This window comes from Larus michahellis, chromosome 12 (genome assembly GCF_964199755.1).
Source record: "Larus michahellis chromosome 12, bLarMic1.1, whole genome shotgun sequence".
Lineage (NCBI taxonomy): Eukaryota > Metazoa > Chordata > Aves > Charadriiformes > Laridae > Larus > Larus michahellis.
Window position 1 is genome coordinate 16,672,103 of NC_133907.1, and position 15,182 is coordinate 16,687,284.

A 15,182-nucleotide genomic window follows, 5' to 3' on the forward strand; every position below is an offset into this window, starting at 1 on the left:
TGTGCAGAGAGGCCGGCACAAGGTCTATGTGCCCAAGCTGCTCTAGAGGGACTTCTGAAGGTCTGGTCTGGCGTCAGAAATTAATTTCAGCCACTAAGTGTCACATTCAACTCCGAAACCTTAAAGGCTGTTGGACCTAGTGAAGGTCTGGGCTCTGATCCACAAGTCCTGGTCTACAATAGCTCTTGATTGCCTTGGCCTGAACAGTATGTGCACTTTACGTTAAGTGAGCGTGGGCTTTGCATTGAACATCCGTGTGCCACTCCTGTCCCGGTGCCCAGCGCAAACCTGGTGAGACTCTTCCCTCCCCGTTATGTCTGGCATCGTGCAGCTTGTATCGACTGTGTAAGCATGGTCCGGTGTGAAGGTGGTCTGCAGTGGGGGGGGGGGGGACGGGGGTGAATGGCTGTGGGTAGATGTGCTAAAACAGGCGATCAAATGCAGGGCTGCCTGGCATGAACTGGTAAGGGAGGGTTGGAAGGGAATTGCGTTGCCCATTCCCACTCCACTCCAGCTGAGGGTCCAACAGTTGTCCTCACCACCAGTCCCCCCAAGTCCCCATGATCCCGTTGGTCCCGGGGGTGCTGTCCCTCACATCTGCTCATACTCTCCTTGCTCTTGCAGGTGCCTCAGGGGGAGTGGAACAACACGCTGTCTCGGGACAAAGACAGCGAGATCCCGTGCCGGCGCATGCGGAGCGGGAGTTACATCAAAGCCATGGGGGATGATGATAGCGAAGACTCAGAAACCAGCCCCAAACCATCCCCGAAAACTGCAGCTCGGAGGCAGAGTTACCTCAAGGCCACCCAACAGTCCCTGAGTGAGCAGAGCACCACACAAAGGTAACGCTGGAGCTCCTCTAGGAGCTCTGCACAGGTCTCCAGGGGCCACCCCAGAAGCAGTCCGTGGGGTCTAGCCGGCAGCGCCCACATGGAGACCCCATGTGAGGATCAGAGCCCATCAGGGCTCCTGCACACCAGCTCAGACTGCCCGTGGGGCAGGCAGAGGAGGAGACAAGCAGGACAGGAGAAAACGTGGCAGAGGAATGGAGAGACCTTTCCATCCCAGTGACTCCAAATAACCCTGGTGTTAGGAACCTGCTCCAGGTCCCTGTCCCCTCAGTGGTAGGGAGGGCAGTCCTTTGATGGAGCTGTGTGGATTTCCTCTCTAAGCATCTGCTCCTCTGAGGGAGTGCGGAGATCCCAACCCCATGATGCTATTCAGATGTAGAAGATGCTCAGCCAGCATGGCTGAGGACACTCGGCGCGCTGCTGGGACTATGTCACCTGCTTTGCTCCACAGGTCTCCCAGGGACTCTGGGACCAGCCAGAAAGTGCCCCGTTGTCACACTAGGCTGGGTAATACCCTGAGGCCAGGAGAGATGACCTAAGAGGTTTGAGACCAGGTATTGAGGGAGGAAGACCCATGGTGGCTTGAGCCAGACAGACAGCAGAGGAAGGGGAACACAGCAAAAGCTTGCTGGGCAAGAGGCTGGTCCCTGCAGGACGGGGTCTGTGTGGAGCACCTGACCAGCAGTGGTGCCGGTGATGCTCACCAGCCACTCCGCTTCTGGGGACAAGGCCATCAATGTTTCAGATGCTGCAGCTCGGGAGGACGTGAGCAGCACAGAGGGGCAGGAGGAGGCGGGAGCCACCGCGGCTGAGCCACTGATGTTCAGCAGACAGAGCCAGAAGGAAGTGAGGGTGCAGCAGGCAGTGGGGAGACCCCTCATGGCGGCTTCAGATTGCAGGCCAGATGCTGCTTTCTGCTGAGAGATGGTGACAAAATTAACTGCGGGGAGCCCTGGAAAGGCCTGCTCTGAATCCATCCCTGTTCCCTGCTTTCACATCCACTCCAGGGGGAGCAGAGTTGGCTACAGGGGTCTCTGATGCAAAATACCCAAGTTGAGAGACTGAGGTTCTTCGTATCTTGGGCTCGTTGTCCATTAGGTCCTATGTCCGTCAGGGTATGACCTCACCTGGGCTGCTGGGGTCCAGCCGGAGCCCACGGACGGGCGTCGTTGGGGAAGGAGCTAAGTCAGGGCAGGGTGTTGGAGCAGGAGGGGCAGAGTCGGCCGAGCCGGGGGTGCAGCGACCCGGGAAAGGAGGGCTCCGGGCAGGGCTGGGCTGGACACGGCCATTGCTGCCAGGGCTTGGTCACCAGCAGGAGATTTGCTGGAGGGAAAGAAGGGGCTCCACAGCTCTTGGGACGTGGCACCCTGGCCTGCCCGTGTCCCCTCTGGCGCAGGCTGGCGAGGGCTTGTGCCGGGCAGAGGCCAGGCGGGAGCAGCGGCCGAGAGCATGAGCACGGCTGCCATCTGCCGACCACCCCCTCACCTCTCCCCCCTCACCAAGGAGCTTTTCGGATGCTGTGGCCGCTTTGATTGGTGTGGGGCTTCCCTGGGGTGCCCCGCAGGCCTGGCGCAGCCTTTGGGACCACAGTGGGGCCACCTTGCCTTGGCACAGCCCCAGGCCAGCCCTCGCCAAGATCCTCGGTCTCCTTGGCCAGAGCTGCTGGGGACATCTCTGGGGCACCGGGCCTGTGGTGCGGGACAGGAGAAGGTGCAGGACAGGAGAGACCACAGGGAGGGCAGCTGCAGCCTTAGCCAGGACAAGGCGCAGAGGAGTGAGACGCGATCCGTCCCTGTGAGAGGGTCTCTGCCCTTCCAAAATCCGTTGCCCCCTTTGTGACTCGGTTTCCCCGCAGGCAGGCAGGCTGCGAGGATGGGTCGGGGTGAAGGCCAGTGGGGTGGGCACGGGGAGGCTGTCAGGGACACTGCCTGCCCGAGGACACAACTGACTCACGCCACGGGCGCTCGGTGAGCTCACGGACAAAACCCTCTCAGGCTGAGGGAAAACAGGTGATAAACAGATAGCCCGGGGCTTCGGGCGCCATGTTGCCCTTGACCACTCAGCAGTGGGTCCCCTGGAGGCTGGGTGTCTCCTCCGTCACCCGCGGCAGAAGAGACTCCTCCCTGCTCTGACCGTGTCCCAGGATGGAGGCTCAGGAGGTGCCACAGTCCTTCCTGGAGGTCCACAGGCTGCACAGGACTCCTGCCCAGGTGGGACGCACCCTGCCCACAGCTTCGCTGTTCCCCAGGCTGAAGGACAGACCTCTGGACCCACAGCCCTGCTGGACATGGGGGAAGCAGCACCCCAAGGGTCCTCTGTAGGGACCGTGGGCAATTCAAGAGGGAGAGTCCCCACAGCTCTCCCAGGCTGGAGCGGATAACCAGGTCCTCCACCATGACCCACCTGGTCTGTGACAAGGAATCCTTTACGCAAGGTCTCATGGTGGAACAGAAGAATGGGGGAGCCACATCCTTCCCACATCCCTCCTCTTCCTCCCACGTCCCTCCTCTTCCTCCCACATCCCTCCTCTTCCTCCCACGTCCCTCCCATCCTTCCACATCCTTCCCAGCCCCTGTGTGCCTGGGTCTCAGCAGAGGTCGTAGCCGTGGTCTTGGCTGGGTCAGGCTCAGTGACAGCCCTGCTCTTCTGCTTGAGAGGCTGCTGCTGAGCCCCCGGGGCACAGGGACAGTGCTTCTCCCAGAGCCTGCAGCCAAAGCTGCTCTGGAAATCCCAACACACCCCCTGCTCCCGCAGCACTGTCAGCCAGGCTTGGCTCCCCTTCATCTTGTTCCAGATAAACTTTTGGGTTCCTCTACACAAATAAAAATAATAACAATAATAATAATTTAAAAATATCCTGCAGATGTTTCCAATTGGAAAGTTCACAAAACGCTATTTAAAAGCCATTTCTCACCCCACCTTTCACACCCCCTCCCCACCAGTCCAGGCAGGGAAGAGCCGGCTTCCCTGACCCCTTGGCCCCCAGCATCAGCCTGTGCAAGAGCTGGTCTGTCACCAGGACTGTGCCTCTGGGGGCTGGCACTATGCCATCCCATGTGCTCCCTGGGGTTCGGCTGGACTAATGGCGTCTGCGGTGCATTCTTGGGGGCAGCAGAACCCGAGGTCTTGTCCCCTCTGCTTCCCCTGCACCCCACAAACCTTCACCCGTGTGCCAGACTCAATAGCTCAAGCCAGGGGCCAGCAAGGTGAGAAAGTGCTTCCTCCTGCTCCAGGAGTTGCAACCGGGGCCGAGCAGCAGACTCAGTGCCCAGCATCGTCTCCATGCTGCCATGTGTCCCTGTGCCTGGCAGAGGGTGCCGCGGGCAGGGGTGGTCTGGCTCTCCTGGCAGGGCGGCAGCTCCAGCGCGGCCCCGGCGCTGCCCACGCCATGGGGACACCCCTCACGCCCTCTCTCTCTGCTGGCAGGAGCCTGGACCGCCTGGACTCTGTTGAGATCCTCCTACCTCCGAAGTTCCCAACCTGGGAGGAAGAATACAACCAGATCCCTGACAGCGTCAATGAGTCCAGTTGCATCAGCCAGGTGAGATGCTGGAGCGCTGAGCCCCACTGCACCAGCACGCCCCCGTGAGAAAGGAGGCCAGCTGGGGGGAGAGGGGGACATCTTTTTCCCCCTTCAAAATAAGGCACTGTCCGCGTTCCAGGAATTGCACACCCTATTCTCTGGCAGCTTTACCGAAGTATCAAGGCCGGCTCCTTAATTCTGATTCGTATTATACCCCCCTTCCTCTAGCTTTGCCTCCTCTGGGCACTGCTGGTGCAGCTGAAGTCACTCTGCCATGGCCACAGGTATGGTAGCCCAGAGTGATGCTTCACAGCCAGGGGTGAAGCTCAGGGCTGCTCTAAACGCAGAGTCCCACCGTGTCACCACCCAGAAGCCACCTGCAAGGCTGCTCGCTCCTGCTGCAAGCTCCTCACGCCCGCTGGGTGGGTACAGAGCCGGGGTAAAGGCTGGCGTCCAACCTGGGACCCTGCAGCGGGTCACTGGGGACAGTAACCCTGCTTAGCTCTGAGGACCTCGTCCCTCGTGCAGCAGACCGGACCCAGGAACAGGGTGCCCATAGTTCTGTCCTGCCAGCTAGCTGGGGACGTCTCCCTTGGATATTCCTGGTGCCCTGGGAAGGGCAAAGCCAAGGATGCCAGCGAGGCACTGATGGTGAGTGGCAAACCCCCAGGGTGGGCTCATGCCCTGACCCCGACCTCTGGGATACAAACGGGGTTTAACTGCCCATCCCACATTATGCCTCCCCTTGGGATTGCTCTGGAGCAGCTCAGGGCTTGGGTGGTTATAAGCCGGCGGCTTCAGAGGCCAGGAAATAATCCATGCCTGGATGAGGCCTTTGCAGAGGTCCCATGTGCTTATCTCAGCCCCGGGACGGGGACCCGTCCTTTCGGTACGCAGGTTCCCAGGGCAGCCAATGGAGCAATGGCTCCACAAGCTTCACCCAGCCATTTCACTGTCACCCTGGGCCTCTGCCATGTCCCGTCTCTGTCCACACGTGTCCGCATGGAACACACGCACACACGTGCCCCTGCGGTGCTGCTCCGCTCTGCCTGTGCCCAGCGGTCAAGGGTGGCGGCGCGAGGCAGCGCTCAAAGCAGCGGGATGGGCATCACAGACCAGAGCATGGAGGAGGGTGAGCGGGCTGTGCTCTCCAGCGTTCCCCTCCAGGCCTGCGGGGCCCTGAGCCCTCCTCTGGCCCAGCCCAGCCTCTCCGGCCCCATGGCTGGTTTCTCCTGCTGTCACCGAGCAGTTGGAGCCCCTGGTGGAGGGCTTTTGGGGAAGGGCATGGGGCACCACTCATGGGCGTACGTGTTCCTTGTGGTCAGTCTCGTTCCTTGTACCATCAACAGCAACGTGCCGGGTGTCTCATTGCACAGAGAAGGGGTCAGGACCGTCGCGTTCTTGTCTTTTGCGTGTAAATCCATGTCTGAAGCCAGGTCTCTGCGTGAAGACAATGGGTGGGCTGAGTTTGTGCTTTCTCCCTGTCTAACGCTGCCACTCAGCAGCTGAGTGCAGCACCCCCGTGAAGACATCCGAAGGATCTTGGAGCTGGAGGATCTGAGCGGCCCACAACGTGCCCAGGCAAACAGCCCAGCTCCAGACTGGCAGCACTGTGACGCTGGGGGCACGCTGGCTGCCACAGCACCCGCACAAGTGGGGGCCGCTGTCACCATGTGCACTCTGCCCGCTTTCCTCCACACCAGAGAGAGTTCGGTTGCAGCTGGGTTGGGATTTAGAGGCCTCCCACGAATTGCGTATGTGTTGATCCAGGATGGAGCGGTACAGACACCAGTGTGTTCTGGTCTCATCCTCTGGTGGGTCTGACCTGCGCTTTCCTCCAGTGCCAGAGGCAGCTCCCACTCTGCCCTCACTTTTGTGTGACCTCCAACACCTTCCTTGTGTGTCCGGCAAGACTCTAGTGTCCTCCCACATAGAAGCATCCTCAGTTCTGCAAGACAAGTCCACTCCGCTTGGTTTTGTCCCAGGTGACCTCCACCTTGCAAACCTCTGGAAGTCCAGGGTTCACCACGTGTGCATGTCAGCATCCCCCTGTCACACCAAGGGGACCAGTGGCCAGAGAGAGCCAGCTGGTGGCCCCCAACACTGCTTATCCATGCTTTGAGCTGTGCCCTGTGTAGAAGGGCCAGGCCCAGCCCCCGGAGCTAAGCCTCTTCCCTCAGGTACACTTTGAACTTGGATCCTTCCCAAGGTGGGTCATCTTGGGCAGCTCGTGCAGGACAGAGCTAGAGGGTTGATGTGCTCCGCAGACCAGGGGTGGAGAGGAGGAGAAGGCATTCCTCCCCACAGGCAGCTCAGTGTCTGTCGGGCGTCTGTCCTAATGCCGAGTGTGTGCCGTGGTTTTGCTATGGAGGGAAGGCAGCACCGCTTCTGTGTGGCTTCTTCCTGGTGTGGGAACAGAGGAGGCAGCAGTGAGGTGGCCAGTCCGACCCCATCAATGTGCAGGACAGTTTCCCCAACGTGGAGCACTCCGACCGCCCATCCACCATGGCTCTGCGGGCTGTGGAGGCCCGTCGCTGCTCCTGGCCATGTTAAGATGTGTTAGCCAGTGCTGAGGGCTTTGCAAAGGTGCTAAGTGGGAGCCACACCAACCCTCGTCCAGCAGCCGCTGGCAACCCATGTGTGCCAAGGGGTGTCCCAGCACTGTGTGTCCCAAGTGTGCCCTGTGTATATACACTGATATATGGTGCATACCACAGGCTGAATGCATCAGCAGCTTCTCTCCCTCTGGGAGGCGTCCCGTGGAGCTTTGCCATGCCGTGTTTGTGCCGCTGTCTGAGGGGCCTGTGCGGCATCTTGCTTGGCATCTTATGAGCTCTGAAGTTTGTACTGAAGTGTCAGCAGTGGTGGCCCTGGGGGACGGGCCGTCCGCTCCCCTCGTCCTCAGTCCCTGTGCAATGGCTGTCTGTGTGAGGGGCTCCCCCATTCTTGGCCTTTAACCTTCTCCAACTCTTTCTTCCAGATCTTTGGACCCCCCTCACTTATCCCTCAGATATTTACCCATGGAGAGCAGGTACCGTCCCACTGGCGTTTCCCTCTGCCTTCCTCATGGAGCTTTCTCGGGTCAGCCTGGACACCCATGGCAGGGCGCGAGGCAGGCTGTGGGATCAGCCCACACCTGGGACCAGCGGCAGGAGGAGGAGGAAGAAGAGGAGGAGGAGGAGGCAGTGCTCCAACTGCAGGGCAGCTGGAGAGCTTGGTTGTCCCAGCCCCGGCAGGGGGTCAGGGACTGTCAGTTTTAGGGAGAAAGTAGGTGAAATTTTTGAACCAAACTTTGTGGAGCTCAGAGGCCAATGCTGGGCAGAAATACTGTCCTTGAGGCCAAAGAAAGGGCCAGGAGAGATGGAAGTGGGCAACAGGGCCAATCTCAGCACCTCTCGTCTGCGTTTCAGAACGCTCTGCTTTAGGCTGGCTCTGGTTTAACCCGGGCGAGCCTCTCCCGAGTCCAGGTTTGAGCAGCTGCTGCTCCTGGAGAGCTGGGCAGGGCCGGGGGTGTGGGTGGAAGGGAACTGGGGGCAGCAGGAGAAGCAGGGAGCCCCTGCTCGCCTCACGCCTCACCACAGCCTGACGCCAAGCCCTCTCCCGGTCCCCCACCACGGACGGGGCTAGGATGGGTTCCCGAAGGTGCGAGCCAGAACTAGTCCAGGCAGCCTGTCCCTGGTCAAGCATGGAGGCTGTCCCCCCAGCCCACACCTCCCCACCTTCTCTCTGGTAGTAGGGCCAGGCCGTGTCCCCCCACCCAGGAGCACGCTTGCCCCGGCAGGGTCCTGCAGCTGAGGCTGGGGTCTCCCAGCTGTGCTGGTGGGGCAGGGGCACCGGTCGGAGGCTGGACAGGGATTTCAGCCTCACCGTGCTCTCAGCCTCTCCGTCAGAGACTGGGGGGTGTTTCACAGGCGCTGTGGTGGTAAGTCTCTCCTACTCCACAAGCAGGGACCCTCTCGCCTCCAAGGAGGGTCCTCTCTTCCCTCTCTCAGCAGAGAGTCTGGGCATCCTGCACTGCACCAGCACTGACCCGGTCTTGTCTGCCGTAAGCGGGACCATGCAGGAGGGGCAGCAGGGCGGCTGCAGGGAGAGGGGCAGGAGGGGAAGGGGAAGGGCTGCCTGCAGGCAGGGGGGTGACTGGCTCTGCCCCTCTTCCCGTGCAGGCGCCAGAGCCGGAGCTGGGGGAGCAGTACGAGGCGGTCTGCGACTCTACCTACAGCGAGGCCGAGTCGGCTGCCGCGGAGGTGCTGGACCTGCCTCTGCCCAGCTACTTTCGCTCCCGGAGCCACAGCTACCTCCGAGCCATCCAGGCGGGCTGCTCCCAGGAAGAGGACACGGGCTCCGTCCGCTCCATCTCCCCACCACCGACGGGCAGCCTCAGCGGCAGCAGGACCTTGCCCACCAACAGCAGTGAGTGCCCGCGGTGTGCGGCAGAGGGGGCGGAGGGGAAGGGGCGCGAGGCCAGCGGGGACAGGGGACGCTGCTGCTGACTGCCCCAGAGGTGCCAAGCATGTGGGGCGCTGGGCTTAGACACCTGTCTCTCCAACCACGGTTGTCCAAGACTTCTGTGGGCTTGTGTGGGCTTGCTCTGTGCCGGAGAGGGAGGCCAGCAGCCAGGCGTGCTGCTAGGATGGCTGGGGCTGGATCTCCGGATGCGGGCGCTGAAATGGCAGAGGGGCTCTGGTTGCTGGGATCTGGCCGGCATGGCTAATGCGATCTGCAGAGGCTCAGAAGTCTTTCACTCGGTCAAGCCAAACCCAAGGCTGAGTGCTGTGGCTGGGAGCACGCCGCGGGATGCCCACCTTGCACAGGAGCACTGCCTGCCCTCTCTGCCTGGAGTCCTGCGGGCACCGGCAAGCGGGCTGCTGCCCTACACTAGCAATAGCTTTAGCTTCCACTTTCCTCCTCCTCCTTTCCACTGTGCACCTCTTATTATCCCAATCCAGGCAACAGCTGACAGGTTTGACCTCTCTCACAAACTCCTGGGAAGAAAAAAGTCCAACAGGGACTCTGGCAGCTTCCCCAGGCTCTGAGCATATCCTGCTCTCTGCAGCCCCTCAGCCAAAGGCAGGAATGGGGGCTGACGGGAGGAGGGAAGGCAGAAGGCATCTGCTTCCGTCCCCTCCACGATGGAGGTGCGACAAGGCTTTGGGGTTCACCATGAACTTCTTTGCAGGTTCCCGCGCAGGGCAGGACTCCTGGACACAGGTCTGGGGGGGGTCAGATGCGAGGGAAAAGGCGAATGGTGCAAATTTGCCCCCTCCAGATCCACAGGGTTTGTGATTTTGCCCGGCAGAGTCGCAGGCAGGTCTGACCCTGCCCAGCCAGGGCCCTGAGCCGTGGCCGGTGAGGACAGGACCCCAGCTAGCCCAGACCTGAGCAGCACAGCCCAGGTGGCGGGGTGCCATGGGGCTCGCCAGCGCGGCTCCTGTGCCAGCCAGGCAGCAGCCCAGCTCCGTGCAGAAGCGGAGCGGTGCTGTGTGTCGGACTCACAGCGCTGGCACCCTGGTCCCGTCCCCTGTGGGCACGGCAGAAGAGGTAACGGGCAGAGAGGGTCACCCTGGTTGCACCCAGCCCTCAGGCTGCTGCCTAGAGACGAGTCTTTCAAAGTCTCCTGACGGTGAGATGCCGGGAGTTCTTCCTTTGGCTAGGCTGGCTCCAGCTGTGTTCCCTCCCCGCGAAAGAATTGCAGCAGCCACGCAGGTGCCGAATGCGTCAAGTCCTATTTGCCCCTCTCCATCGGGTGTACGTAGACTAGAGACCCCCAGCATCCCTGGTGTGGGGTAAAAACAGGTCTTGCGCTGAGTTTCAAGGCACTAATGAGCCTTCCCAAGCCCCAGAGCCCAGCACCCTGCACCTCGGTGCACTGAGCTGGCTCTCCCGCCTGCCAAGCCCTCCCTTCCCCGATGGCCGGAGAATCCCAGCACCTCTGGGATGAGTCGGGGCTGCCCATGCTCCCAGCAGGACTGCCGTGCCCCCCTGCAGTGCTGCCGGAGAGGCTCCTGTGGACGCCCCACGCATTCAGCTCCGGGGCGGGAAGCAAGGAAGGCGAGTGCTTTGCCTCAGGATGCCATTTTGCCAGGATGCTGGGGGCACCGGCTCAAGACAGCAAGGAATGGCGAGGGCTGCTGAGACGTCACGGTGCTGAGAAAGCCCAGGAGGAAAGAGTGGCAAGAGCTGGGTTTCTGTTCAAAAATGAGCTGGTGCTGGCTCCTTGCTGCAGAGACCAGCACTGCCCCGGCCCAGGGACGCCTTAGGTGCAGCCAGGCTCCACCTACGGCTGCCTTTACCAAAGCAGGATCTGCAGCAGAGGCTTCACTCCACAGCGGTCCGTGCGTCTGCTGGAAAACACATGGAAGGGCTGTGGGCGGCAGGGAGGAGCATTGCTCTGGAGATGCTGCTTCTGCAAATGGCTCCCGAAGGCCTGAGCAGAGCCGAAAGGTTCAGCTGCGCGAAGCTGCGGTGTGGGGAGCAGCTCTGCTCTCACTGCAGCATTTCGGCTGGTGTGAGGACTTCCCGGGATGCTGGGTGGTGGGAGCAGGCTCCAGAGAGATGCTCAGGGAAGTTGACTGGTCCTTGCCAGAAGAGAAACCCACTACCTTTCCATGATGTTCCAAGTCACTTGGATCTGCATCACTTCTGCATCATTTTCTTCAAGGCAGCCTGTGTCCTTCCCGGCTCCTGGCCAGCTCTGGTGCCCCAGGTGAGGCTTGGCTGTAGCACAGGGCACAGGGAGCTGAGAGGTCCCATCCCAGGAACAGTTTTGGAAATTGAGGTGGTGCCTTAGTGCTCCCAGACATGACATCATGCCAGGCAGACACCAGAGCGGGCAGGAGGAGTCCGGCATCTCACCAGAGCTGTAGGGTGGAGGCAGATAGCGAGCCCCGTCACCCACGGGGACGCCAGGGTCAGGTCCAGCGGGGGTAGGCTGCTCTTGGCATAAGCTCTGGCCCCAAACCACAGAGCTATGGGGGGCGTTTGGAGCAGCCTCATCAGATCTGCCGCGGGCAAAGCTGCCAGAGCACCCAGGTGGGCTGTTGGTGGGAGCCAGGTCAGAGCCCCGTCCCAGCAGCGGGGAGAAGGGGGAGCAGGAAGGGGAGCATCTTCGTGCCCAGCTCCAGGGCTTCCCACCCAGGAACATGCCCGTGCCCTCACATCTCCCCTTCACGTCCCCCTCTGCGCTCCAGGGTCGTCACAGCCAAAGTCCACAGGATGAGGCAGGGACTGGAAGAGATCCGCTGGGGGAGACGGGGTACTTGCTCAGCCCTCTCCCTCCTCCCTACCACCCTCTCTGCCCTGCTTCTGCCCCACGCTCTTCCCACCCTGGCTCGCCCTGCTCCCCGCCAGCCCACCCTCTCCTCGCTGGCAGCGCGGCCGATGCTGAGCTCAGCGCCGCCGCAAATCCAGGCTGACACCGGGAAGCAAGAGCAGGCGTAGCACAGAAGGGGGCTTTCAAAATGTCTGGTTGCAAACTCTCTCTGACGTGACCCAGCAGAGATCTGCTGATTTCCAGAACATCCTCCAGCCTTTGGCATTGGCTGCTGGGGCTCGGGGAGGGAAATGTTCTTGGGGGGGGGGGGGGGGAGTGGAGAGGAGAGGAGCATCTGTGTTTGTGCGTGTGCATGGTGGGGAAGGCAGGAGGCATATCTAGATGGCAGTCACACCTTTAATCAGCCACCCAGGCTCGGTTCCCCCTGCAAACGTGCATCCCTGAGGTGTTAATTGGTCGGTGTTGTACGAGAGGGGCCTCCCCAGCAGCAGATTGGTACCTGTCAGCTTGGTGGGGTTGGTCTGGACCGATCGAGAGAAGTGGGTGCACCATCATCTGCAGGTCTGGTGGTCGCTCATGGCCTCTGCTCCACGCAGGGCTCCAGGGTGAAACAACTGAGAGCCCTCACACGTTCCCGTCCCACGGACACTCCGTGCACCAGCATCTGTGCACCAGCCCAAAGGACCTGTTCTCATCAGGTACCCGGTCCCTGAGAGGGAAATTAGGTTTCTTCTCTGTAGGGACACATCCTAAAGAGGCACCAGCAACAGCAACGCTGTGGCTGACACAGGCATCTCGTTCCTTGAGGACAGAATGGGGGTTGAATCATAGAGCAAAGGGGTTCAGCCACCAGCTGAGGGCATGAGGAGGTGCAGCCAGCTCCATTTCCCGGAGGGCTGCCAGTCTCGGGGTCTGTGTGGGGAGCACGGCCCGGTGGGAGAGCCCTGACAGCTGTCACACCTCCGACAAGCCCGTTCCTCCCACAAACGCCTGTGTCACCGGCGCATTACAAGGCAATTAGCTCCCATTTGACAGCCAGCGAGACAGATGATGAGCTGCCCTTGATCAGCGTTAAACAAAGCTTTGTGCCTTGCGAAGCTGGAGGCTCGAAAGCCCCAGTGAAACCTATTCGTCTAATTGCCAGGCGTTCTGCCGACAGCCGCGCACGCCGCTCACGAGCATTACAAAGGGCTCCCCGGCCCCAGCTCCTCCTTATTAGAGGCAGCACTGGGAATCGCTTGCTTAATAAACTGCTTGCGATACAGAGCTGAATATTTGATGTCCAAGGGAAACAGGAAAGCCGAGGTGAGCCACGCACAGCGAAAGGAGGTGAGAATCCCCAGCGGGGAGACCCCAGCCCAGCCTCAACCCAGGGCACCAGTGAGGGCAGGGAAAGCTCACACCAAGCCAGTTCCTGCTCGAGCTCCTCCCAGTCCTCCCTGTGCCATCTGGTAACATCACCTTTGCTCAGACCATCCCGCCTTGGCATTCAGCAGCCTGTTCCCAGAAAGCCCAGGTGCCCGGCTCCTTATCCTGTGCCCAGATCTCTTCCAGGGAGGCCAGGGAACCCAGCTCTGCCTCCCCCAGGGCTGGGCTGTCTTACCAATGGTTAAGACGTCCCTGAGAGTGTGAGCTCTGGAGGGCAGCGACCCTCCTGACCCTCCGGTTCTCCCTTTCTGCTGACCCCGTGACGGCAGCTCTGGCTGCAGGCCCCCAGCCCAACACAGGAACCACAGCGCCTGGAGCAGAAGGAGCTGGAGAAAGTCTAGTCCTTCAGGGCAGCCCAAACTTGACCCCAGGGAGAGCCAGGCACGAGGCTCGTCCTTGAGAGCCACCAGCGCTCCCATAAACAGCTGCCAGGGCTGCACACACCTCGTGCCCATCCGGATGCCAGAGCTTTGCCAAGCCCAGGCTGGGCATGAGAGCACTACCTGGGAGAGATACTCCCCAAAGCCATGACAGAATTGCTGCCCTTCTGCCTCCAACCTGTTTTCTCTCTTCTTTGCATTGCTTATTTTTTTTCTTTCCATCACTAAATTAGAGACGGCTCCCAGGACCGTTGCTGTGCTGGGAACCCTGCCCCAGGAGAAGGCAGGTGCCAGCCTGGTCCCCGGCACGGATGCTCTTGCAGGGGGAGCATGGTTGTTCTTAGCGGAGGAAAGACAAAGTGCCTGCACACCTCCGTGCATCGTGCTGACCAAATCCCCAAGGGCTGGTTCACTGTGGGATGAGTTTCCACAGCTTCTGGGAACGTCACGTAGCGCTGGCTTGTGAGGGATGGGTACAGACTCCCTTCCTCCTCCTCCTCCTCCTCTTCCTCCTCTGTGCATGGTGATTACCTGGTCTCTGGGTAGGAAGGCAAATTCTGCTCCCCTCCTCTCTCAGCTGTCATGGCCTTCTCTTCTGTGTGGGGAAAAAATGTAGTGGTGTGAAGGCAAAGGAAAAACCAAACCAGGCCAGGAAACATTGTTCAGCCCGTGCGTGAGCGGCCGCAGCTGAGGAGCAAGGCACGACTGCGGCCCCCTTGCTAATCGTATCAGCCAGAGCTGACCCCGTACGGCCTTTGAGGAGAGAGACTGTTATCATTCCCTTCAGATTTTCTCCTTCTTTTTGACCTAGATTTCACGTTCCAGAAATAGCTTTCTCTGACATACCAGCAGGAAAGGGATTAGAGAGAGAGAGAGAGATTGTGTGTGTGTGTGTGTGTGCGCACCAGGGAAAGATTTCTGTTGCATGCTCCGCCAGTGTTTGTAAGGGAAAAAAAAGGTACCTATACACGTTCCATGATCTGTTCATATGCCTGTAGGACACAAAGAAATCTATGACAGCTGTTCCTCTCCATGCTTACCTGCTCGTTTTTCACCTCTGATCTTTTCCTTGTTATTATGGAAACTCCACCACCAAGCCCCGTGCCCAGCCAGCACTCCCTTTTCCCCAGGAAGCCCATACCTTGGCTACAACCCTGCTCCCAACTCCACCACCAAAACCAAAACATCTCTATCCTCCTGCCTCAGCAAAGCTGGCGCTGGGGGCTCTTTGCTGCCAGGTTACAGCTCTGCCACAGGCAGCGCCCAGTGCAGCAAGCTCTCTGTCCGCTGCCTGCTGCGCGCGCAGGTCTCCGGCACCCAGGAAGGACTGCAGTGGGCTTGAGCCCCTCAGAAACGTCACTTGCCCGGATCCCTAGGAAGGGGGGAGCTGCAGCCCACACGTGACGCTGTGCAGACACAGGGGAGGTGGAAACGGCTGCCCATAGACTAAATACTGGGAAGCGAGCACAGCTCCAAGGTCCTGGCCAAGCCTGCCTTCTCCCAGCAGGGGCCATCTACAAAGGAGGGGAAAGAAAGGCAGCTGCCAGCATTTTCCTTTGGCAATACGGTCAGAAAGCCAAGTCCTTCTCGTTGCTTGCTTTTATCAGCCTTGATGGCAGGAAAGGGAGTCAGTAGTGCTGTCCTCGTGGGAGAGAAGGAGAAACCGAGGCACCAAGGGGTGCCCTCCTCAGCAGCAGGGAGCCCATACGTGGCGTAGTGCTCTGTCTGTG

At 60.4% G+C, this 15,182-nt stretch overlaps 1 protein-coding gene across 8 annotated transcripts in view; it reads left to right on the forward strand.

Annotated features, from left to right (window-relative positions):
- The window catches only part of DLGAP4 (DLG associated protein 4), a 178,143-nt gene that overhangs the window by 115,533 nt on the left and 47,428 nt on the right, over window positions 1-15,182 (forward strand). For 4 of the 8 annotated variants that reach the window (XM_074605449.1, XM_074605453.1, XM_074605451.1 and 1 more), the window contains 4 exons: window positions 625-842; window positions 4,278-4,392; window positions 7,355-7,405; window positions 8,538-8,784. In XM_074605449.1, coding sequence (XP_074461550.1) covers window positions 625-842; window positions 4,278-4,392; window positions 7,355-7,405; window positions 8,538-8,784 — 631 coding nt within the window. The remainder of the gene's footprint in view (window positions 1-624; window positions 843-4,277; window positions 4,393-7,354; window positions 7,406-8,537; window positions 8,785-15,182) is intronic. The other 4 variants (XM_074605450.1, XM_074605454.1, XM_074605452.1 and 1 more) reach the window with 1 other exon arrangement.